The sequence below is a fragment of the Poecilia latipinna genome, unplaced genomic scaffold (assembly GCF_001443285.1).
Source record: "Poecilia latipinna isolate Pla-1442-1.1 unplaced genomic scaffold, P_latipinna-1.0 Scaffold14, whole genome shotgun sequence".
NCBI classification, from domain to species: Eukaryota; Metazoa; Chordata; class Actinopteri; order Cyprinodontiformes; family Poeciliidae; genus Poecilia; species Poecilia latipinna.
The window spans coordinates 548,654-571,809 of NW_015112630.1; the positions used below are offsets into that span (position 1 = coordinate 548,654).

At 41.9% G+C, this 23,156-nt stretch overlaps 1 protein-coding gene, 1 long non-coding RNA gene and 1 other non-coding gene across 6 annotated transcripts in view; 2 read left to right on the plus strand and 1 right to left on the minus strand.

The window, feature by feature from the left end:
* Nucleotides 1-49: 49 nt before the first annotated feature.
* trnar-ucu (transfer RNA arginine (anticodon UCU)) lies at nt 50-123 on the plus strand. The gene has a single exon. It is a non-coding gene; the product is annotated as a tRNA-Arg (tRNA).
* A 2,412-nt stretch (nt 124-2,535) lies between these two features.
* The window catches only part of kirrel1a (kirre like nephrin family adhesion molecule 1a), a 48,272-nt gene continuing 27,651 nt past the window's right edge, over nt 2,536-23,156 (plus strand). For 3 of the 4 annotated variants that reach the window (XR_001424945.1, XM_015032071.1, XM_015032083.1), the window contains exon 1: nt 2,536-2,895. Coding sequence is in view for 3 of the 4 variants with exons in the window: in XM_015032071.1 (XP_014887557.1) it covers nt 2,850-2,895 (46 nt within the window). In the remaining variant the exon portion in view is untranslated. The remainder of the gene's footprint in view (nt 2,896-23,156) is intronic. The other variant, XM_015032089.1, reaches the window with a different exon arrangement.
* On the minus strand, nt 2,632-4,785 carry LOC106947293 (uncharacterized). The gene is made up of 2 exons (XR_001424957.1): nt 2,991-4,785; nt 2,632-2,901 (listed from the first exon to the last, which is right to left on the minus strand). It is a non-coding gene; the product is annotated as an uncharacterized LOC106947293 (long non-coding RNA).

Genomic DNA, 23,156 nt, shown 5'->3' on the forward strand with positions numbered 1-23,156 from the left:
GAGGATGCTATGAATCTAACTTGTGTTGGCTGCGTGATTGGCTGGCGCAGTCTCTGTGGCGCAATGGAATAGCGCGCTGGACTTCTAATCCAGAGGCTCCGGGTTCGAGTCCCGGCAGAGATGGGTCACTCTGTATGCCAACATGGCAGATCTGCAATTGTTTTTCAATCACATATAATCTCTGAAAACAATTACACCTTGTAGTGATGCTTTTCATGGTATCTGATCATCAGTGAAAACGACGCACGTAATGCCTGGGTATAAATAAACACACAAAACTCATACTTATTTTATTCTTCCGCAATGAACTGGTTCAGTCTATTTCTTCTCATTGTCTTCTTTCTTTAAAAAAAGAAAAAAAAAAGATTTGTGTGTATGCCATTCACACACATGCACACAATATTTCTGATAGCATGTACGGAATTATGTCTGGCTACCTGTCTGTTGATTTTAAGCTGGCATAATTTTGTGATCTACTAAAAAAAAAAACAAAAAAATAAAACATCCTGAATAACATGTTCCCAATAAAGTGTAATCATGTCACAAGAAGTATATTTGAATTAATTTTATGTTTTTACTCCATCTCTTAAAGGCTTGAAAGGCGGATGGAAATAGTAGTTCCTTTTAACTGAAGTTCTCACGTTTTAAAAGAGGCTGACTCCAGGCGCATCTCTTGTCAAAGCTCTTCATGTGACTGTGGGTATGCACAGACTGTGGATGCGGCCGTTCCAGGAGCAGATTTGACATTTCTTCGGATGGCAGCAGCGACGCTAGAGGGCGCTCCAGCTCCAGTGTCCGAGAGAGAGCGTTTCATCGCGGAGACCCGCTGAGCCGTGACAGCTCCTCTTTCAGGGGACTCCATCAGGACAGCCTACATTATATGACAGGAATGAAGACAAGGCCTCTTTATTCGTCATGTGCTCGCGCCGTTTCATCACATTGACGTCACCGTGCTAAATAGTCAACGTCAATTTGAATGAGACAGGTGCATTTTTTTTGTTTCTACGCATGCTACCGGCGTTGAACTCTCACTTCAGTTCACCTACAACAGAGCATTTCTACGTATTTTAATCCGGTTAATCTTAATCCACGATGATGTCATGGCCAAAGGTTACACTGGACACTGAATAGTGTGATGTCAAAGCACACGCATAGTTCATGAACGCATCCATTACTTATTAGTTAACCTTTTTATGTGTACCCACGTTATTTTAAGAAGTCGATGGGGAAAAAAACTAGTGTGTGTGGGAGAGAAAGGAATGCGCCGCTAATGAGAATATGACGTCAAGTCAGAAAAAACGAATACGACACAGGAAGCAGAACGTGGTCACGTTTAGTGAACTTTATTTCACTCATCTTAATAAATAAAAAATTGAATAGATGAAATAAAAATAAAACTGAAAACATTTCAATATTTATGTTTGATTTTTGATTGATGAGGAAAAAATATATATACTGAAGAAAGAATAATAGCCAGGCTGTTGAATTTAAATAATCCCACAAAATAAGGTCTTGTAATTCAGTTTACATTTGAAAAAACAAATCAACATCATGTATACTCTTTTATTATACTTTTGTATTTATATTTTTGTATTAAATGTCTGCTTGCGGGCTGTACAGTGGTGCATTTGACAGCACTGTTGCCTTGCAGCAAGAAGGTTCTGGGTTCAGTTCCCAGGGTCTTTCTGCATGGAGTTTGCATATTCTCCCGGTGCATGTGTGGGTACTTCCTGTCTCTCTAAATTCTCCCTAATTGTGTGTGGATGGTTGTTTGTCCTGTCTGTCTCTGTGTTGCCCTGCGGCAGACTGGCGACCTGTCCAGGGTGACCCCGCCTCTCACCCGAAACATTTGCTGGAGATAGGCACCCTTCCTGACCCCACTCCTATAGCTCAAGAATTCAATTTTAAAGACAAACTCTTTATTTGTTTGCCCTCCCCCCCCACTCCCCCGTTATTGTTACAAAAACTAAGTTTCTGATGAATGTAGAATATTAAATAAGCCCAATAAAAATATCCGTTTTTAACACTGAAACGTTTTCCTTCTGAAAAGCATATCACTTTATTGTAAAAATAAAAAATAACAACAAAAATCATAATTAGCATAAAATACTCTAAAACATCCTGTTAAATTACTAGAATTTGCTTTACAATCTTCTTATCCGTGTTATCTGTTTTACCACAGATTTTCTTTCATTAAACTTTCGAATAATATACAAGGAAAAACAACACTTTGAAAAGCTGGTTTCCTTTTGCGAAAGCCTCACTAACATTGCGTCAGACATTCTTCCTTAAGGTAGAATCAAAATTTTCGGAACAACTGATTTTTGTTATGATGGTGTGTATGCCAGGAATGTCCAAATTAACTGTGTTCATCCTTGAGTTTATCGACGTCAGAGGTATTATTATTATTATTATTATTATTATTATTATTAATTACTATTTTATTTTGTGCCTTTCATTCTTACAATGTGCGCGTTGTCGAAAATAACACCTAAAACCAACTGCTTTCATTTGAGTTTTATTTTGAAAGTCAGGAACGAAAGAACGGAAGTTTGAGAAGAGAAGTCATTGCCGCACACTTGTCGCGCCGGAGAGAAGTAGAAAACAGACTGTCGCTGGAGAGCAGAGGAGAGAGGTGAAAAGAAACAAGGAAAGAAAGAGGAGCAAAACAGGGGCGAACAATGGTGTAAACGCAAACCAGTCCGACCCGAGTCTGGAGGGGACAGATGTGGAGGAGCGCCGCTGGAGGCTCTAGTTCGCTCCGGAGTCACTGTTAGAAGTCCGAAAACTCCCGCTTTTTGATGCTGTCCTCACGGAGGCCAATAACGGACTTATTGGTCGGCTGAACCATGCAGAGGCTGCTGCTCCTGAGTTTGGCGTTCAGTCTCCACACCGGTAAGGCTGTATTTAGAATTACTCTCTGTGGTTATGGTGATAACGTGATTTACCAGTTTAAGAATTTACTGTAACATTCTGAAGGCTCGACTGACCTGTTCGTCCTAGAAGGGGGTGGAGAGTCGGTTTGGAGGATGAGGAGGGTATTGGGGGGCATTTTGCATGATTTCACAGCATTCCCATGTAGGCGTCGCAGCGATGGATCACCTTCGGCGCGTGACTCTGCGCGCGCACGCGCGGGCCACCCTGAGCAAGGATGTTAAACTTCATTCTTTTTTTTTTCTAACAAATGTCTCGCGGGGTGTCTCAATTTGCGGTCGACATGGCTGCGTGCGTGCATGCGTGCGTGTGAGCTAAACTGGATTTATATGTCGGCGCGCGGCACCGGCCTAAATGACCTTTGTGCACGTGAGCGAAGGCATCCGCGTGCCGTTTTCCCCAAACGGGCAAGTGGTATAGTGAGGCGGTGAGGACGTGACGGGAATGACAGTGATTGACCAGAGACACAGAGAGGCCCCTGCTAACCAATCTGCCCCCTCCCACATCACACACCCCTTCCCTCCCTCCTCTCGTGGGCTCCTACCTGTGGGCTTTCATTTCACTCTGTGCACAAAGGGGCTGCATGTGTGCACCAGTGCATCTGCCTCGCTCACCCTCCCCTACCCTGCCTCTTGTACCTCCTGCACACAATGGGGCGCCAGGTAGGCTATTTATTGGCTTATGACAATCACAGCTGGAGCCCAGTTGCTAGGAGACAGGAGGCTGAGAGAAGAGGAGAGGATGCTTGTCATTTCCCCCGAGCTACCTGTTTGATTGAGCCACATCTGCATATTTTTGCCTTCTATTATTTTTTTAATTCCGCCTCATTGTGTATACCTCAGGCAGCCGGGAGCGTGCACGCTGACCGGCCCGCCATCATAGGTAGGGTGGAGGGAGTAGGGGGGGTCGTGTTCAGGGGAGGCAAGGTATAGAAAGAGATGATGTCACCGTGTCTGCCAGGCTCTATCTGCTTGGTTCTGCTCGGCACCCAGACGGCAGTCGTGGTTCTGGATAAAGACTCGCATGAGAAGCAGCTTTGAGGAATGGAGTTGGTTTTCATCGACAAAATAAGGTTGTTGGTGGCGTTACGTGTGACACTCTGGCAGCCGCTCCCTCACTTTGTCTGCCGATGGCTCAGCCTCCGTACATGTGCATCCTTTTGTCTCTGTCTCAATGCACCGCCACAACTCCATAATCTGGTTATTACTCCTGTCACACACAGAGGTATTTACCCACGCCGGTTTTCCTCCAGACCAGATTATCGGCAGGCTGATTCTGTTCCGTCTGTGAAGTCCCACACACATGTCCCTGTGTTTTTAGTTCAGGAGCATCTTTTCCTCCAAGCGTTCATCTTCATTAGACCAGTAAAACACTATAACCTGGCCTATAATTTGCACGTACGTAATTGCCCCCCAATGATTGGGTGGTTATTAGCTGAGGCGCTAATTAAAGCTTCAGAATGCTTTGTTTAAAGTCAGTAGCAGAGCTGCAGCCATGCCTACTTCCAGCGTGTCACTGTTCCAGGAGAGACTGACTCAGTATCCCGTCCTTGCATCTAGAAGCCACCCTCGGTGGTAACTCTCAAGCAAGTGCTGCCATTACCACAGCTGTTAAATGTTACTGCATAATCAATCTTTGCAAACTCTCTGCGTTAACTTACTGATGAGCCTCAGGGCCCCAGGGCCCCAGGGCTGGCCTCGGGGCAGCGGTGCACCTGAAGTGCTGACTCGAAGAGAGGCCTGCTCCATACAGGTGAGCCATTTGGCACCCTGTGTGTTCTGGAGTAGACCCCAGAATGATTTTCTTCTGAACGTACTGCGTTACTCCGGTTGGTTGGTTGATCGGATTTAATGGTTTTATTGCACAATGTTAATGAGTCCAACAGGGGCAGTGATAGCTCCAATGAAAAAGAAAATTACAGAAACCTCATAAACAATCTAGTGCATTGTGACACATCAGTTTGGAATCAGCTGATTTGATATTTGCATTTAATTCTAATTTAACTCTTCCTGCCCCCCCTGATTTATATTAGAGATTGTCCCTGAGCGGTGATCAGATGGTAGGAAATTGAAAAATCTGATTATTTCTTTAGGGAACATTGTTGTGCTAAGACCTAACAGGGACTAGTATCTCTCTTCTGTGTAGAAGCTAGCATTGAATGATGAATTAAAGTTAGCTTATTTCAGTATGAATAAGGGTTTTTAAAATGAAGTTGAAGTATAGCACCTTCTAAGAAGTGTAGTCCAGCAATGAGCCATTGTGTTTTTGTGTTAAAATTTTTTAAAAGTTAAAAAAACTCGGAGGCGCACGAGAAGGCGTCATAATTTGGAAATTATAGCATATGAGGAGTGTGTTCAATATATCAACTATAGACCTAGCTTAATACATCTTTACTTTTATTGGTGTATAACAAACCATGTTTAAAATAAAGAAGCAACGGTTAGTCTGGTGGGTGGGCAGTGCATTACCAACTACCCACCCACCACTAACGGTGGATGAAACTGATAGTGGTAAATGTCAGTTATCAGTAGAGGTGTGCCGATCGATCGGCCACCGATCATAATCGGCCGACGGAAAATTTTCGTAAAAAAGCGTATGATCGGTGATTGCTGATCACTGTCTCTTATTGCCAATCACCAAAACCAATCACATTTATCTCACTTCGTAGCCTACGTATGCAGCTTAGCTCCTCTTTCCTTCAAGTCTTCAAGCTGGCAGTGTAAGATGCTTCACACTGCGCAAACGCACAGCAACAAATCCTGTCATGTGGAACTATAACGCTCTGAGAGTGAATGGGGACGTTTGCGTGTTGTGGCGGAAAATTATCTCGGTGGTGAAGCACGTCAAAATGCATCAACACAAAGAATCTAATATGGCATTTAAAAACCAGGCACTTCACAGAGTTTATTGAGGCTGAATGCAGGAAAGAAAAGGACATCTGGAGCGGCCACGTAGCAGGTAAAGCAGCGCACAACTACCAACACTCACCTGGAGTAGCATCACGGTCAGAAAGCTAAACAAATAAACCAAAAAAAAAAAATTCAACTCTTCAAGCTGGCAGTGTAAGATGCTGGTTCTGCTCTCGCTCTTGGACCACTGCTATGCGGTACTGGTAGTAATATTTCACAGACGGAGCGCCGCTCAACCTCCACCAGAGAGTGAACTCTCATACCGAACAGCTGCTAAAAGTTGCAGCATGTAACTTAAAAAAAAAGATTTTAAATATATATTAAAATATGTCTATCATGTCTAAATTCTGTGATTTTATTGCTAGATAATTTTTCCATTTTGCCAGGTAGCATAGTATCATTTATACCTAAACCAAAAAATTAACAGCCATTCCAGGAAATCGGCAAAGATAGGTGAAAGGGAAAGATTGGCCTCATGGATGATTGGTATCGGAATTGGCGGCAAAAAACCTGATCGCTGCATCCCTAGTTATCAGCCATAACAGCAAAAATATTGAATATTGACTATTGGCCCTTTCACATGGGTCCCTCTCTCATGACTTCATTATATATTTCTGATTCTGATTAGACATTGTTTTCACAAATTGCCTTGAAATGGTATTTGTCGCAAATATATGTAAAGAAACAGAGTTGAACTGAAAACTCTAAGTCTTACATTACTGACAGACACAAGTTCTGAATGTTGACAAATAGTTTCTGCAGAGTGAAATATTTGTGGGTTTCTACTTTGGAGGATTTGGTGAATGTTTTCTTAAGACGAAACTTGATTCTTCAAAAAGGAAGACGTTGAAAGCAACAGAAAAGTCATGGAAACAAACAGTCTGACCTCCAGAAAGTCAAACTTGTCTTGATTCTCCAGGTGGATCACCGGTTCCAGAACTATGTCTAGCTTTTTAAGAGCTCGATGCTACGTTCTTTGAGGCTAACAAACCACCTCATGTCGTCATGGCGAACCCCCTCTCCAGATCGGACTCTAAGATGCCTGAACACAGATATTTGGTCTTTGTTTCCAAACCCAGCCAGAGGAATCCCTGCAAGTTAATCAGCGAGTTCGGGAAGCTTTGTTGTTGCTGATGCGTTTGCTTCAAAGCGATGCTTCGGCGTCCCATAATGCTTCTGGGAAAGTGTTGCTAAGGAGAGGGAAAGGCACAGAGGCAGATGTTTCATTATCTGACTGGTGCTTGCAGATAAATTCAATCAGAAGTGTGCATCCTCAGCTGTTAAGTGAATGTTTCACCAGGTTTTAAAAGCCTCCTGTAATGTGATTGTGTTTGATGGCCTGGGGGTTGTGAGGGGGGCAGCAATTTAAGTTATAAAAAGAAAGGGGAATAAAAAAAAAAGCCTGCCCCGAGGTAGAAAGGAAGGCTTTATCTCAAACAACTGGATGTCTGGGTCGTGTTCTGCAGCCAGGAGCCATTTCAGTTGGGCTTTTTTACTGGGGGGGGGCAAAAAGAGGCCATCATGTTGGGCAGGTGGGTGCAGCCCGATCGAGAGTGATTAGACTTTATTCTGTTTGTTTTAGAGATTGCAGTGCTGAGGGGGGCAGAGGAGAGGGGGGTGTAGGTTGTGGTGGATGAAAAGACAAGCAACCCAGGGGAGAGAGAAGGACTGGACGGAGAAAGGGTCCATTACTCAGGCCTGACTGCCCCCTCGGCGGGGACAGAATGTGGTCGGGGGGGGACACTCAGGCCGGGGTTGAACTGTCGTTGGAGGGGCTTGCTGAACTGCTCCCTCCAGCCCCCTTCCTCCGTATCGTCCTTGCTGTGGTTAATCACCTTTAATCGCTCTTAAACTTTCTTCAGCTCTCTCCCAACATGATCCTTTTTTTTCTGCTTACCAAAGTGCATTCTTTCTTCCCCCCGTCCCCTCCTGGACTCTTTTTACCCCCATCCCCTTCCCACCGCCATCAAAACTATTACTGCTTCTCTTTCCATCTCCCCCTTCCTCGCTCTCTCTGACTCTAATAAGTTCCAGATGTGCATTCCTCTGGTCGGCGGAGAGAGAAAGAAGAGGGTGGGTGGGGGGGCGGGGGGGAGTAAGTTGGGGGAGGGGACAGGAGGAGAAGCACATGAATTAAAACTGGGAGCACATGATGAGCAAGAGGAGCCCATGTACTGCCAAACATACTCTAAATGAAATGTGCTGGCTAACACGGAGCGTGTGTGTTTCTTCGTTTGGGCGGGTGGGTGTTCGCCCCGTAATTTGGAAACTTTCTGAGATGTACTCTTCCTCCTTCCCCTCCTCCTCCGCGCCCCCTCCTTCTCCAGGAATGTTGCCGACGCTGATGTCACTCTCGCAGTTAGTGCTCCTCAGCAGGGACACGGGCCTCTGAGGCAGATCAGACTCGCTCCATCCGTCTTCCCCACCCCTCTTCTTTAACTGTAACAACATCAGGGTCAGCGTCCGACCGGAGCACCGCCGCGCTCGCTGTCTTCCACCTTGTGCCCGCGTGCAGAAAACTCCAGCCAACTAATGGCCGAGCCATCCCGTAGCAGCAAAAAGTCGTCAATGTCTTTGAAGTCCGGTCATTAAAACAATGCGGTGCAGATGCGTGGCCCCGCTCAAGGTTCGCAGCTGTCAACTTAATGCTGTAACCTCGAGGCAGAGCTTACTTCAATGCCGTGTACTCACGGTCGGAGATGCAGATCAGACTTGGTCTAATTTCCATTTTTGCAAGTCATCTCGAGTTGATGGAAAAAGTGCCGCAAGGCCACAAAACATTGGGAATCCAGTCTTATTGAAGACTTCAGAACCTGACTGTGGGCCGACTGCCTCCTATTCAGCAGCAGTAATTGACTCTGCATCGGCCTTTATGGAATTTTCACAGTGAAATAACCAGTAGTAAAAAGACCACAATATCGCAATATTTACACAAATACTCTTAACATGATCAACTACCCTTTATTTTTAACAAAAGCAGCCAAAAAATACCATATTTTTATTATTTCAGTTTGTTATTTATAGAGACAGTCACCAGCCACCTACAAATATGTTGTTTACATCATTTACAGTAAAATAATTAAAATTTGTGGGAGACCCCATCTAAAAATGCTTATAACTGCCTATTTTAGTAGTTCAAACTAGGAGTGCCCTGATAAATCAACCAGCCAATAAATCATTCCTGATTTCCTTCATTTTGGGAGATCGGTGCAATACTTGCCTGTAAAACTGATCTTAACAAATGTCACCACACTCTTACCAACTTACCAACTTTGCTGCTACGTTTAGCAACTTTCAAAAAAAAAAATCTGAATAAGTAGATCAGGCTTTTTAAAGATCTGTGATCAGCCAGAAAACTACAATTGGTTCACCCTCCAGTTCAAATGCCAACTACCACATAATTACTCTGCGACTTTTCTGGAGGACCCAAATGAAAGAAATATCAAATTCAGTTTCGGTTTTTTCAACCTGTTCATTGGATTTCAAATTACATTAATTTGGAATCAGTTTTTAAAAGCATTTATTCAATGTAATCAATTTCAGATTCAAACTGCAATTGAAGCTTATTCTATTTCACTTTCTGATTGCACAAAGTTCTGCCTATAATTTGCGATCGAACTGATTACCCTGTGGAGCCCAGACAGTTAATAGGCAGGGGTCCACTGTACTTACTGTAACTTTGATTTTCATACATACAAAGATTTACACATCGTCATAGCTTGCCAACTGTATTTTAAAAACAGCATTACCATAATAGAAGGGATGAACGGCTTTAGTTTCCACATCAACACTGTCTGTGTTTTGTGCTACTACTACTGGTGTACCAATAACTTAATAACTATTTCCGTAATTTTGGGATTTGGCTGATCGGCCGATACTTACATGTGAAGCCAATCTTATCCACTGATTTCGTCTACCTCGGCAAAATCAACCACTCTGTTACTGTGCAGACCTGCCCTCCAGGTCATTTGCAGTAACAATAGTCACTCCACTGTGACTATATTTACTATACTATACTCCCTACTATATTTAACAACATTTCAGAGAAAAAAATCAGCATCGGCCAAAATTGGAATTGGCAGGTTAGGATTGTTAAAGATTGGTAATATGGGATCAGCCAGAAAACTGCAATTGGTGTAGCTCTAAGAACTACATGAAAGACTTGACTCAGGCTCTTACACTCCAAAAGACTGTTGGATTAGAAAACAAATGGTTATTTTGCTAACCACTTATTCTGGGTGAAATATGAACTGATCCAGCCCATGTTCAATGGACACAAAAAGATTGGATTATGAGTTTGACCCAGCACCTCAGGTGGGTCAGGTACTTTAAACCCCAGGCTTAAAGTAAATAATTGTAAAATAATGCAACAGCTAACATTGTTCATTTTGAAAACCCCTTTTAATTCTTCGTCTCAGTCTCTTGAACAAATATAACTTAGTACTGTCTGTCGTCATTTTAGTTTTAGTTGTCTAAATTTATTTAAGTCTTAATTGACAAAAACATGAAATTATGCAAGAATGTCTATTTAAGCCCTTTGCGGCATAGAAGGGAAATCTCCTTTTTACACTTGCCGATTAACATTAATCATTGTCTCATTTTCATAAAACTTATTGTCCTTTAATTTTTGTTAAGATTTAGTCTAGCATTTGAACATTAAAAGGGGTGCTGTGACAGTTTTATTTGATGAAATTAACTCTTGTAACAGAAAACACAAGTTTTCTGTTACAAGGCATCAGTGGCTAATTTTCAGACCTGTGCTGAAAATATGATCAGTTTCTCATATATCGTTCTTGACGATTTCTCAAAATGAAGGAAATGGGAGCCAATCGATGCTAGCCTAGGTTTTGCACCATTTTTTTCCTTGGTATTTCTCAACCTGATTTACTAAATCTGACTTTTTTGTAGGGCGGGGTAAAGTGAAGAAGCTTGAAATAAGAAGTATTCTTTCAGACCAGCAGTTTTCAGCAACGGCTGGGAGAGGGGATTTTTTAAAGGACCCATGTGCACTAGAAATGCACCACATATTCATTTTTGATTTTATGTTTAGGTCTGGCAGGACAATTCTGGTTTGAGCTTATTCATATTTTTCTTATTTACTCACTCAAATAATTAAAAGGAACAAACTTAGCTCATAAAATAGGAAGATGTTTGGCAAGATTCTTGATAGAGATAGTGTTCACGAATTGAAGAGAGGAGAAAAGAAGTTCATCTGTATTTATCCATCAGAGAATAAGTTCCTAACATCTCTCAGATGTTTTGAAAACCCAGAACAAGGTACACAAAAGCTTTGTTTTTTTTTTGTTGTTTTTTTTGTTTTCCAAACTGAAAATAGCGTGAGTTTTTATTTTTGAGGTAATGCTGCACATAAACAAGACACCAAATGGATTTTACAGTATTTACCGTACCAGTCACCAGGGGAAAATTGGAACATTTCCATTACTGAACGGCGCATCCCTAATATTGACTTTTTTTTTTTTTGCCTCTGGGGCCTAATCTTGCAACCATACAAAAGCAGGCATTATTTCTGTATTACAACGTGTTGTCTTCAGATGATGTGAAGAAGTATTTGTGTAGTACCATCTTCCAGTCAGTACCGGACTTACAGGCCACAGAGCTCATCCCAGATTCCTCCAGATGTCTATCATTTTTCAGAACGTACGATCTCGCAACAACCGGAGAGCCGGTGACATTTCCAAGAGGCTTCGCGTGGACGTTCCGCTGCTTCAGGAGGTCAAGGCCCCCAAGCTTTTATGGGATGGGTTTTCTGTGACGGATGACATTGCGAGAAGCTACAGCACATACCAATAAAATTAGATTGCACTGGATTGAATTAAAGCAGACCTCGGACAGTGGTAATTTATGGAGGGGGACACTGCTTGTAAAACAGCCCGGCTTCGTTCCGTCACTGCTGCGCACCACGGGCCTTGTTGTGGATGGAGGGGGCATGTGAAAGCTGAATCAACTCATGATATGGTCGCTCACGTGCTCTCTGGAGGTGTTGGTGGTGGCGATGGAAAGGGGTGGGGGGCAGGGAGAAGGTTGGACTTTTGGAATAGGGTTGCCTGCCACAACCAATGGGGAGCGGCTACTGGGAATTATAGATTCATTATGATATCGATTGTGCCAGTTGAATTCGGTAGCGACTCGTGCGCTGTGAGCTACATGGTGCCCTGCTGCAGAGAGGCAGCAGGATAGGTATTGTATCCTCTTGTTCAGGCTTATCCAGAGGACAGCTATTGTTAGATGTGGTCACCCTTGGTTACAGGAGCGTATTCTTTGTCAATCGCTCAGAGGATTGTAGATTACCGCCGACCGATTGGCGGACTAACTTTCCGCAGATCCAGCATATTAATGCAGCTGTAACATGTCGGATGCCTCGTTTGTGAATTATCATATTACCCACTGCTGATCCCGGGGGTTGCCATAGTCACCGTGTCTATCATTATGTCAGCGGTCCTCACCGGGCTGTAGCCATGGTAACAATGTCTATAACAGAGGTTCCACACAAATAAAGCTCTTCAGACGTGAAATGCTCGCATGAGAGGCGCCCCAGAGAACGGAGGGGCGGCACACTCACGCATTCATAGAAAACTCCACAGCAGCACATGCACTCTGGAGCGCAGGGCACTGAAATGGTCGCAATTATTTCTGTTGTACCCCGTCCTAAATAAGCCCAATACCTCGGAGGTGGGAAAGTAACAAAGGAAGGAGGCAGAGATTGAGGAAGATGGGCAAGAAGGAGTTGGAATGTAGTGTAAAGATGCTAGCCAAGCAAATAGTGGGGAATGGGGAATGAGGGGCCACAAAGGAGAAGAAGAAAGAGAGGTTCCTAACTGCAAGTTGGGGGGAGGGTTGTAAGGTAAGATGACAGAGGAAGGGAGTGAGCAGCCAAACAAAGGCAGGAGTCTTTGAGTCTCGTCTTTGCCCCAGTGTCACCCCCTGCTTGGCCCCCCAACCTCCGGGAGACACCTTTGTGTTCGGCTGATGCTCAGCGGGTCACCTCCCTTTGCTCACTGCCTGTCCCTATAGCGGCGTTACCATGGTGACGGGTTGTTATGACCATCCTCTCAGGCCGCCATGTTGTTGAGGGGAGACAGGCACAGGTGGTAGTTCCCACAGCTGGATAGGAAGATGAGCAGACACTCCCGTTGTGTCTATATCTATATATTTGGGTGGTAAATCAGCTGGTCAGCTGCTGGGACATTAACCGACACTGATGTTGACAGTAAAGTAAATGCTCGGTTTTTATATGATTATAAACCAAAGTTAGCTCTTCCAGAACTCCACAGCACAGCACTGATTGCTATCCAGTTATTAATCGGTTAGTTACAAAAATAGTCAAGAGATCAGGTCTACATGGCTGAGCTTTTCAAGTTGTCATTTTTAGCTAGAGATGCATCCTTTGCTACAAATGATCAGTTTTATTGCATTTTAGGCAATAAAATATTTATTTTCTTACGTGAAAAGGGAATTGAATTATTTGTTTATTTTCACCTTTTTATATTATTGCTAATATTTTATTACATGGCCTAAGTGGTTAAATGAAAAATATGCAGAAAGAGCCCATTTTTTTATCCAATTAATCATCAAAATATTCAAAAGAATAATCAGTTACTAAAATATTCATTACTTGGAGTCCTATTAATAACCAATTTTAATTTCCACCCTGTTGGTAAATATCGGCTGTTGTTACTGACTCAAATTTTCTTATCGGCGCATCCCAGCAGTAATGTGACAATGTGAAACAGTGCAGAAAAAAATGGATTCAATTCCTAGACATGGGAGTTCTGCATTAATTCAAAATTCTCAAAAATGGATTTTAAAACACGTTTTTAAATTATACGTCTTTGTCGCTCCAGTTTATTGCTTTTTCACATCACAAGTCCACTTGGCCTCCATATGGATTTTGAATGATACTTTGATTTTTCTTTTTACTTACAAAGGAGCTAGGCAGCTAAGCTAAACTAATGCTGGTAATTTAAGTTACAGAATGTTATGCATTAACCCACTTTTGTTTTAATATAAACTAATGGGTGTTGATACAGTATGAAACCTTATAAAAATATTTTAAAGAAATGTTCTGTTTGTCTTTAAACAATTTAAACAGAACATCTAGACCGTTTGAATAGAAAAATTGTTTTTGAATCGAAAATCGTTTTGGAGTCAAATCGAATCGCTAGGCACTGAGAGATTAGCATCTGTAGATGTGAATGCTTTTGCCAGCACTCTAAATGCTTAAAATTTTTTTTGTTTGTTTTGTTTGTTTTTTTTTCCAAACCCAAACTTTAGAAATCCCCGTCCTCCTCTCCCTAAAGCATTGTCTCTGCGCTCCGGCCGACAGCTGCAGCATCCGCCAAACCTGGGCAGAGGAGAGACGGCGCCACGTGATTCCTGTGGCTGCAACTTTGTCCTGAAACAATGATGTCATCGTCCATCGCACACCTTCCCCGCCTCTTTGTGTCCCCTCATCGCCGCCTCAGCCAGTCTTTCCGCCACGGCCATAGGCTGCGCATTTATTCGAAGCAGATTGAGTATTAGTGTGAAAAAGAGCAGGGAGGGAGGAACTCTGAGACATGAGCGCTGGCTCAGAGTATTAATTGAATAGGTGGAGGGATGATGAGGTCATTGATTTTCTTTCTTTTTTTTTATTTTTTATTTTTTTTTATTTCTGTCCAAAAAAATGGATGTACCAAACACGGGGGAGGGTTTCATCAGACACACAGATGCACGTCGCGGGTGTGCTCACAGACACGCTTGGACAGAAAACTTTTTTTTCTTTTTTTCGGGCAGTTACTTTACACGTCAGCTGTTGCTATGGTGACGTAAGTCGGCGATCCAGCCGGGCCCGGGGATTGGCTGGAGAGGAGCGAGGGGAGGGGAAGGCGGGTACAGGAGGATACGGGGAGAGGGACCAGACACAAAGATAATTAGATGGATGCATAACGAGTCACACAAACAGCATTTTATTATTTAGGATGTGATTCAATGACAGAAAGCTGAAGTGTGAGCTGTGGCATCACATTGTCCCATATTGCAGGATGAGGTGAAAAAGGTGATAATAAGGCAGAGAGAGATGCGTGGCTGAAAATAGCTTCAAACATCTGCACACACACGCACACACACACTGCAGCCTGGAAAAGTGTTTGACCCCCTGCAGATGTCCTCTGGTTTTGTACAGAAGTAAATACAAAACGCTGACCTTTCCGCATTTAGAAATTATGTTTAAGATATTGTTTTTGTTTTATTTCAGTAACATTTTTTACCTGGCTTTAATGAAAGGTAAACTGACGGATGGATTACTATTGTCCTTCTGGATTTTCAACTTATGCATAAAATTAGGGTACACTGATTGTAGTTTTCTGGTCAGTCACCAATCTTTGATAAGCCAATTCCTATTTTGGTCGATGCCAACTTTTTTTGTCTGAGAAGTTGCAAACAGTGGGGTGATTATTGTTAATGTGCGCATGTGTAGATGTCACTTGCTGGCCGGGTCTGTCAGACAGCCCTCATGGCAGATCAACAGGGCCTTTGTGTAGGTAGATCAGGTTGGTGGATAAAATCGATTTCACACATATCAGCCGATACACAATCTGCCAATACTAAGGAAATTGGAGCTGATTTACCATGTGAAATGGGTTCTTGTGTTTTTTAAAGAGACAGTATTGTGTGTTTTCCAGGGAGATAGTGCAATGTTATAGCATAATCAAGTAACTTGTTACCTTCAGTTGATATAAAAATGCTACTCCTAGGCCTGTCGCGATAAACGATAAATCAATTAATCAATAAATTAAACCGATGGACCTCATTTTAATTATCGGCTTTATCGTCTCTTCTTGCCTTTTTTTCTTTCTGTTGATGACACTGAATAAAAAAAGGCTCAACTCCGGTGCTCTCCAGTAACCCCTCCCTTCCTCATTTCCTTAGTGTAATGTCCAGCGCACACTGCACTAGTTGTCGTCCAATTGTCGGCCCATTTTCAAAACCTGAGAGACACATTAGCCGACAGAAATCCTAGGTACAACGGTTCGATCGGGTTCAGCTGTGTGGTGTCCAGCCACATGGGCACAAAATAATGGCTACAAGTCCAGTTAACTAATTTTAAAATCAGGCATTAATCGATGTTTTACTGCAATCTACCTGCAATGCATGTAGCTAGAGTCAGCGTAAAGTCCTGACCGAATGAAAATCATTAGAACCTATTTATGTCGAAGAACAGCTGAAAAGTCACCGGGTTTATGAACTGCGGTAGCAATTTGGCTCCAACTCCTTCCCTTGTCATTTCTGTATTATTTGCACGAAATGTTGACTAAACATTATTGTTGTTTCCACATGTCATCTCCAATGTCAGCTGTTTGGGATTCCCCTCCGTAATTTCCCCTCAGAAAGCAGGGAGGAGAATCCGCGCTCTCTGATTGGCTACTTGTCACATTCAGCGTTAGGCTCCCAGTCGGAGTTTAGATCGGAGCAGACATGACGATCTAAATCACACTACAGGATGATTGGTTACGAAATCACCAACGACAGTCTTAGAATGGCCAACGATCTTAGATTGTCATAAGGGGAAAATAGGGGCAAAAAATTGTGTAGTGTGAACTATTGTATTAGGTAGTCGGATGTGTTCATCTTCTCTATTTAAATCTAGTGATTACTGAAGGGCAATATAGTATACAGACTTCATAATCTGCACTCTTTTGGTTGAATGCAGTATTTATTTCCACTTTGGCTTTATGTTTAGTTTTTATTCAAGTACGTTTTTTGTTAATGGAGACTGAGAATCCATTTTATTTTTGTTTTTGGTTGTTTAGTTTATTAGTTCCAGTGTTAAGTGTTCTTTTGAAAATAAAGTGTATCTATCTATGGCAGGAAATTGCATGCATTATTAGTCATTTCCATTAAATCAGTGACAAAGTCTTGAAACAATATTATCATTTATTGCAATAATGTTTTAGACAATTAATCGCTCACCAAAATTTGTTATCATGACAGGCCTAGCTACTCCATATATATCAAAGGTGACTTAGAAAAAATTTGACTTCCTAATTTAATGGCTTGATATTGGGCCTCTGCTCTGTCTTAAAGTCTGCCTTCAGGAAGTCATCACAACATAGCTCCTCTATTAACCCTCTAACAACGTTTTTATCAGTGTTGGACTAAGAAGTAGGTCTTATAAATAGCTCAGCAGACGTACAGGTGTTTGCTAATTGCTTCTAGCTAGTCTGAAGGAGCAAAGTGGGGAATCGTGGGGGAAGGCTGCACTGAGAGGCGGAAGCTTGGAAATTGCAGTTTAGAGGAGACCTGCGCCTTGAAGGCGGCGCTAGGCCCACCCAGATGCTTTGAACAGCTGAATGGTTGCCATGGAGATTAACGGATTTCTAAAACATGCGTGAAAGTGTCATGCCGACACTCCAGGTCTGTTTTCGATGAGGGAATAACATTATAACATGATATAAAGATCAAAAAGTAAATTTTACATAATACTGCTCCTTTAATTGGTTGCGGCCGTTGAACTCTCCAGGCCATTGTTGCCTGTCTCTATCTTAGTATTGAGTCATGAACACTAACCTAATGATGCAAGTGAGCCCTGCAGTGGTTTAGATATTACTCTGAGTACGTCTGTGAATCTACAAGATGAAGACTAGTCCATGTTTTCTCCCTTGTGGATGACGGCTCTCATTGAGGTTTGCTGGACGCCCCAAACCTTTCTTTGTAACTGTTTCCATGCTGGTAGACATCGGTGACTTAGTTAGATTTGTTTAGATCGGGGCAGGATGTGTGGATGTCTTTAAGAGTACTTCATGATTTAAACGAGTTCCTGAGTTATAAAAGAAGTAGTCATTAGAAAACCACATTTCGCATTTACCCGCAATATATCTAAACAAATTAAAGCTTCATTACTTTGCCATTAACACATCATCACACAGTGTGCGAGTTGCTGGAGGCCCTTTACTGCTGTGTCTGTTCACATTGTGGCAGCAGAGCTTTTAGTGAGTCACTCGCCTTTGGCATTTGCGTCCGCTTCCACAATCAGAGGTTTGTCTCTCAGGGTCCTCACTCCCAGATTAATCCTAATCCCTTTCAAAACTTTTGACTCGGGTTGTACTTAATCCTCGACGAAACTGAGACGCGTTCCCTGCAGAGCCGGGCGTGCTCTCCGCTGTCTTGGTGTTTCACTCAGGAAACCGCCTGCGCGTGTTGATTGCATGCTTCAGGATTGGCGCGGTCGTGTTTGTGTGTGTGTTGACAGGAAATGGTTAGCCGGCGTGGTGAACGTTAAGCCGTCCCTACTGCCGGTTTGGTGTTTGTATGTGTGTGTGCATGTGGTTGTAGTCTCGGCCCTTTGTGGCCATCTTTGTGTGGACAGGGTGATCAGAGTCCCCCAGTGGCATCACGGGGACGAGCGACTCAAGGAAATCAGGGCACTCTAAATTTGTCGCTGCAGCATAACCCACTTAATGAAAGAATACAAGCTCCCTTGCATGTACTCTCCATCCGACTGCTCACACTGACTGTGTGCGTATTTTTCCTTTCTTAAACACACAGGCACATGCACCCATGTTGACAAGTGTTAACTGGGTAATATGGAAATCAGAAGGCGAAGAGCAGATGTTCAAATGAGTCAATGTTTTCAGTCGTCAAGCCTTTGCATGGGTGTTTTCCTTTGCAGATTGTGTAGCCTCTGCTCAAAAGCGCTCGGTCTAGATTATGTTGTTACGGTTTATGGAGGCAGTTGAAGGAATACCTCCAGCTCCGAGACAGTGGAGGAAAGGATTTGCTTGCCCTTAGGCTGCTGTAGAGGTTGCAAGGTAGTTTAAACCCAGATAAAGCCCCTGTACACTAGACATCTGAGAAAAGACTTTTTAAGCTTTTTATGTAGGTAAATAGCTACTCTAGGCAGATTTATCATGAAATAAAGGGGCAGTCCAAAGAGAATGCATAAAAAATATGTAAGCATTAAAATAAGGGACATTCTATGCTTCTAAAATGTATAAGAAAATGTAATTAATTTGTGGTGGGACAATTAACCTATTATTTGTAGTCAAAAACATGAGGACACTGTCATTCATGGAAGTTTTTTAAAAGGATATTATGGCTTAGTGATACAGTCTGCAAGAAAGGTACACAAAGTTAACATATTGGTAGTAAGGCTTAAATGTATGCCTCACTTGCCAGAGCATTGTGGTAATATTAGATAAACATTGCAGTTATAAACAGCAGTCTGCTATAGGCAATATCTTTTATGTCCTTGGAGGCAACTATTACTTATAACATAAAAACTCTCTATGACTGGTATACAACAACAGAGTAAGGCAAGTTTACTGGGACCAAAACTGTATATCTAAACTGATCAAAACCCCACAAAAAGCAGAAGTTGAGGTTCACAATTACATTCTCAGTTCATATCAATGTCAAACGAAACAAATATCTAACCTGAACAGACATGGTTTTGAGATTAATCCTACGACAAAATATTTTAGTACTTAAATGTTGACTAACCGATGCAGAAGGCAATTGTTTTGCCTTTTTTTTTTAGAACTGTTCATAAGAACTGAGAAGCTGGCAGTCGGCAGTCCCGTCTCTCTGCATCTTCTCTGTGAGTTATTGTTAGCTTTAGCATGTCCAAATATCTGAAATTTATTCATTTTGTCATTTAGGAATGTTTAATTACTTTAATTTCTACTCAACTAAGCCTTTTTATAGCTACTACAGTTTGTATCAGTTACTTATTTGACATTAAGGCCAATCTCTGTTTTCACAGTGTAATGAAGCAGGTAGCGTAGTTAGCAGCTAACGTTTAAGGCTACCACTTAGTCAAGCGTATTGTGTGTATTCTATGAACCATGTGAACTTCTTGAACACATAGTCGAATGTAGCAATTGCATACATTAATCATGATGAATTCCTTCATTTGCTACAAACTGAATGGGTGCCATCACGTTTGATGAGCCAATTGGTCGCCTCGCCCTGTTTCTTATGAACCAGCTAGCTCTGTGCACCCTTGCGACTGTTTCCGCCATCTCTCAACTTTATCATTTTTTGCAGTCTGATATTAATTGAAATTAGACTGCTCGATTTTTTTTTAACTCATTTATGATTTCAGAAATTATTTCTAACTCTAATTCTGATTAATGACTGAGATGTTTGTATTACTTTCTTCACATCCAGAGATGCTCATACAGTGCATGTTCTTAGTATTCTATAGTTTTAGTATGTATAATTGTCTGACTCTGAATAAAGTAACAAAAGTTCTCTAAATTATGCAACACTTTTAATTAACTGTGTTTTTTATTGTTTTGCTTTGGAACAAATACTGGTATAATCACTGTACAGAGTAGGTTTTAACCAGGATCTTTTGTAAAACCATGAATCTGTGCCTAAAGGCAAAAACTAAGGTTTCTAAGTTTCTCCAAAACATGCTGTAAAATCTTGTGAACTCGTTATTGTGTATCATGTCATTGTGTGAGCTGGATAGTCAGTACACTTCTGCTGGAAAATGGTTTTATAAAGAAATCTGTTTTTCTGAATCTTGCTAATTATTTTTCTCAAAATAAACTTTTCCTAAAGATCCCTTGGAAAGGGAAAAGTTCTACTAGCAGGAAATGTACAGATTGTTTTGTACTTTTGAAACCAATGGTTCTGCAATTGCCTTTCATGCGTGACTTAAAGTCCCTGCATAATGACTAGCACTGTGCCTTGTCAGCATATTTAAATATTTCTTGGAAAGACTTTTCCCCTTGGGGGGCCTAGTCTGTATTTTGGAGTCTAAGTAGACACTGCCCACCTTTATGTTGAAATTTTGAAGAAAAAACTTCCAAAAATGTTTTGTCTCATCTTAGACCAGCAGCATTGAAGCATGTAGGTTCACCCTAAGATAAAAATAATTATTAAAAATATATAAATACAAAATTAAGAATAATGTTCTGTACAACAAATACAAGATTACCTCATGTACTCTATTTTTAACCCCTAATGCTGCAATAGTACATCCAGCAGTTGCTTAATAAAGCTTGATAAACAATCCAGAGTAACTTTGTGCTAGAAGCTAGCAAGACCAATGTAACCAAAGGGGTTAGTAACTTGTAATATCACTTGTGTTCAGTTATATAGAATGGTCTTGTGTAATTTAGTTATAGCAAACATCTGATAGTTTGAATATTGTACAAAAATTATTTCCTACTCCTAATTATCTTTAGTCATAGCTTTTTCCAGTGATGCCATTAAAACCTTTGCAAAATTAAGTAAGTTTTTTTTAAATCTTCATTTTCATCAACCTTTGCTAATGTGAAACATCAAAATAAGTTTTAAAAATGCTGATGAAAACAGTTAATTTAAACTAATTATTTGTACAAAGTATACTACCCCTTATGGCTAAATATAAAGTTTTGCTACTTACATGTTACGCTGGAGAAAGTGTTTTACAATTCCTCACCTCTGGTTTGCTACACAACTATCAATCCATACAGTCAAACAAAAACTACGCTAAAAATAAAACCAACCCAGAGGCAAGATGGGAAAAGTAGTTTGAACGGCAAAAGTAGGAATCTCAACAATGACATTTTTAAGCATCATCATAAAAATATATATATATATATATATATATATATATATATATATATATATATGTGTGTGTGTGTGTGCGTGCGTGCGTGCGTGTTTTTAAAATGACAATATTGCACCCAAGTGTTAATTTTTGGGACTTTAAACTGATGTGTAATGAGATAAAATGTTTGCAGTCAAAGTTTCTTTTTTAAATCGCCGTCTGATAGTCATATGGTTTTGTTTTAGAATTCATTAGTTAATCCAGTTAAATTGGGCATTCCTCAGGGAACAAACACAGGCTTTTGTTTTTTTTTTTTGTTTGTTTGTTTTTTTCTTTTGGGAGAGGGGCTGGGGGTGAGTACTGAGTTATTCTAGGTATGCACGCTGCCAGGCTCCATCTGCATCTGATTCCTTTTTCACCGCATATCCTCGCACTTCCCCTTTATCTTCAGAATATTAATGTGCTGCACTGTCAGAAGGCATTGTAAGGATTGCTCCTGAAATCTTTTTGCATGACTGCTTTCTTTTGTTTCATCAGGCTTAGTCTACCTCTACAAATTGTGTTAAATATGACATGATGTGGAGGGGCTTAGGGGAGTTGAAGGGGAAAAAAAAAAAGTGAGTAAATGTAAAAGATAGGGACATGGGGAGGTATACAGTACACGGGCATATGGCAGTTGTTAAAAAAAGACCGCAATGGGAACCTTCAGCGAAGTGCTTTAGGGCTCTGAGAGAGACTTGTGAGGGCATGAGAGACGTAGAGTGAGAGGGAACCAGAAGTGACAAAAAAGTAAAGAGGACAAGTGAGAAATATAAATGGTAAGAAGTGGAGAAAAAAAAGGGAGAGACGGGAAAAAGTGAGAAGAGAGATGGGTGAATGAGGGAGGGAGAAAGTGCTAGAGGGGTGATATTTAATGTGATAAATGAGTTGTGACAGTCCGCCTCTAACCCCCTTCCAACCAGCAAGGAGGAGGACCACAGAAATAGAAAGCATTATGGGTAAAAGGGCATATACACCATTATATATGTATATAGAAAGAAAAACGGTACTGTAGGAATGGAGAGTTTGGAGGGAAATCAGTGCCAGCAGAAGGACATTCATAGGCAGCATTATAGATGGAGAAAGGGAAGGAGGCGAGTGGGGATGCATGCTTATAGCCTGTAGAAGCAGCGAGTGAGGCAAAGCAATTTGGGTAAAGGACACACAACATCATGGAGAGGGAAGAGAAGGAGAAATGCAGAGGAAGGAGGGGAAGGGAGGCAATGCAGCAGTGGGTTAATCATCTACTCTCCGAGTTTCTTAAAAATAACAAGCGGCAGAGGGGGAGAAATGAAAGGCAAAGTGGAAGGAAGGAAAATGTACAGAAACCCCCACCCCAACGCCTGAATGTTTTACGTGTGCCCTGCCTTTAAGGGACAACTAATTACGCCTTGTCATCACATAGCATGGAACGGTAGCGGGGATGTCGGAGGCTGGGCTTTTTCTTGCTTTGTGCTCGTATTAGGTGGTCGTTGGGAGCAATGGCGGCACCGGGCCATCTGCTGTGGTTTGCGGTCTATAGACTGGAAGGCAGAGGGTCCAGAAGACAATGACAGCCACTGTAGTTCGTGTTGGTGGAGTGGAAGCCAGGGAGATGACTCATCGAGAGGAATGAAGAGGGGAGAGACAAGAGAGGGAGGGCTGGCGAGTTTTGACTAGGGGCCGGGGGGGGGGGGGGGGGGAAAAAAGGGGGGGGGGAGGAGGGGGGGCGCCCCCCGGGGGGGGGAGGTTTT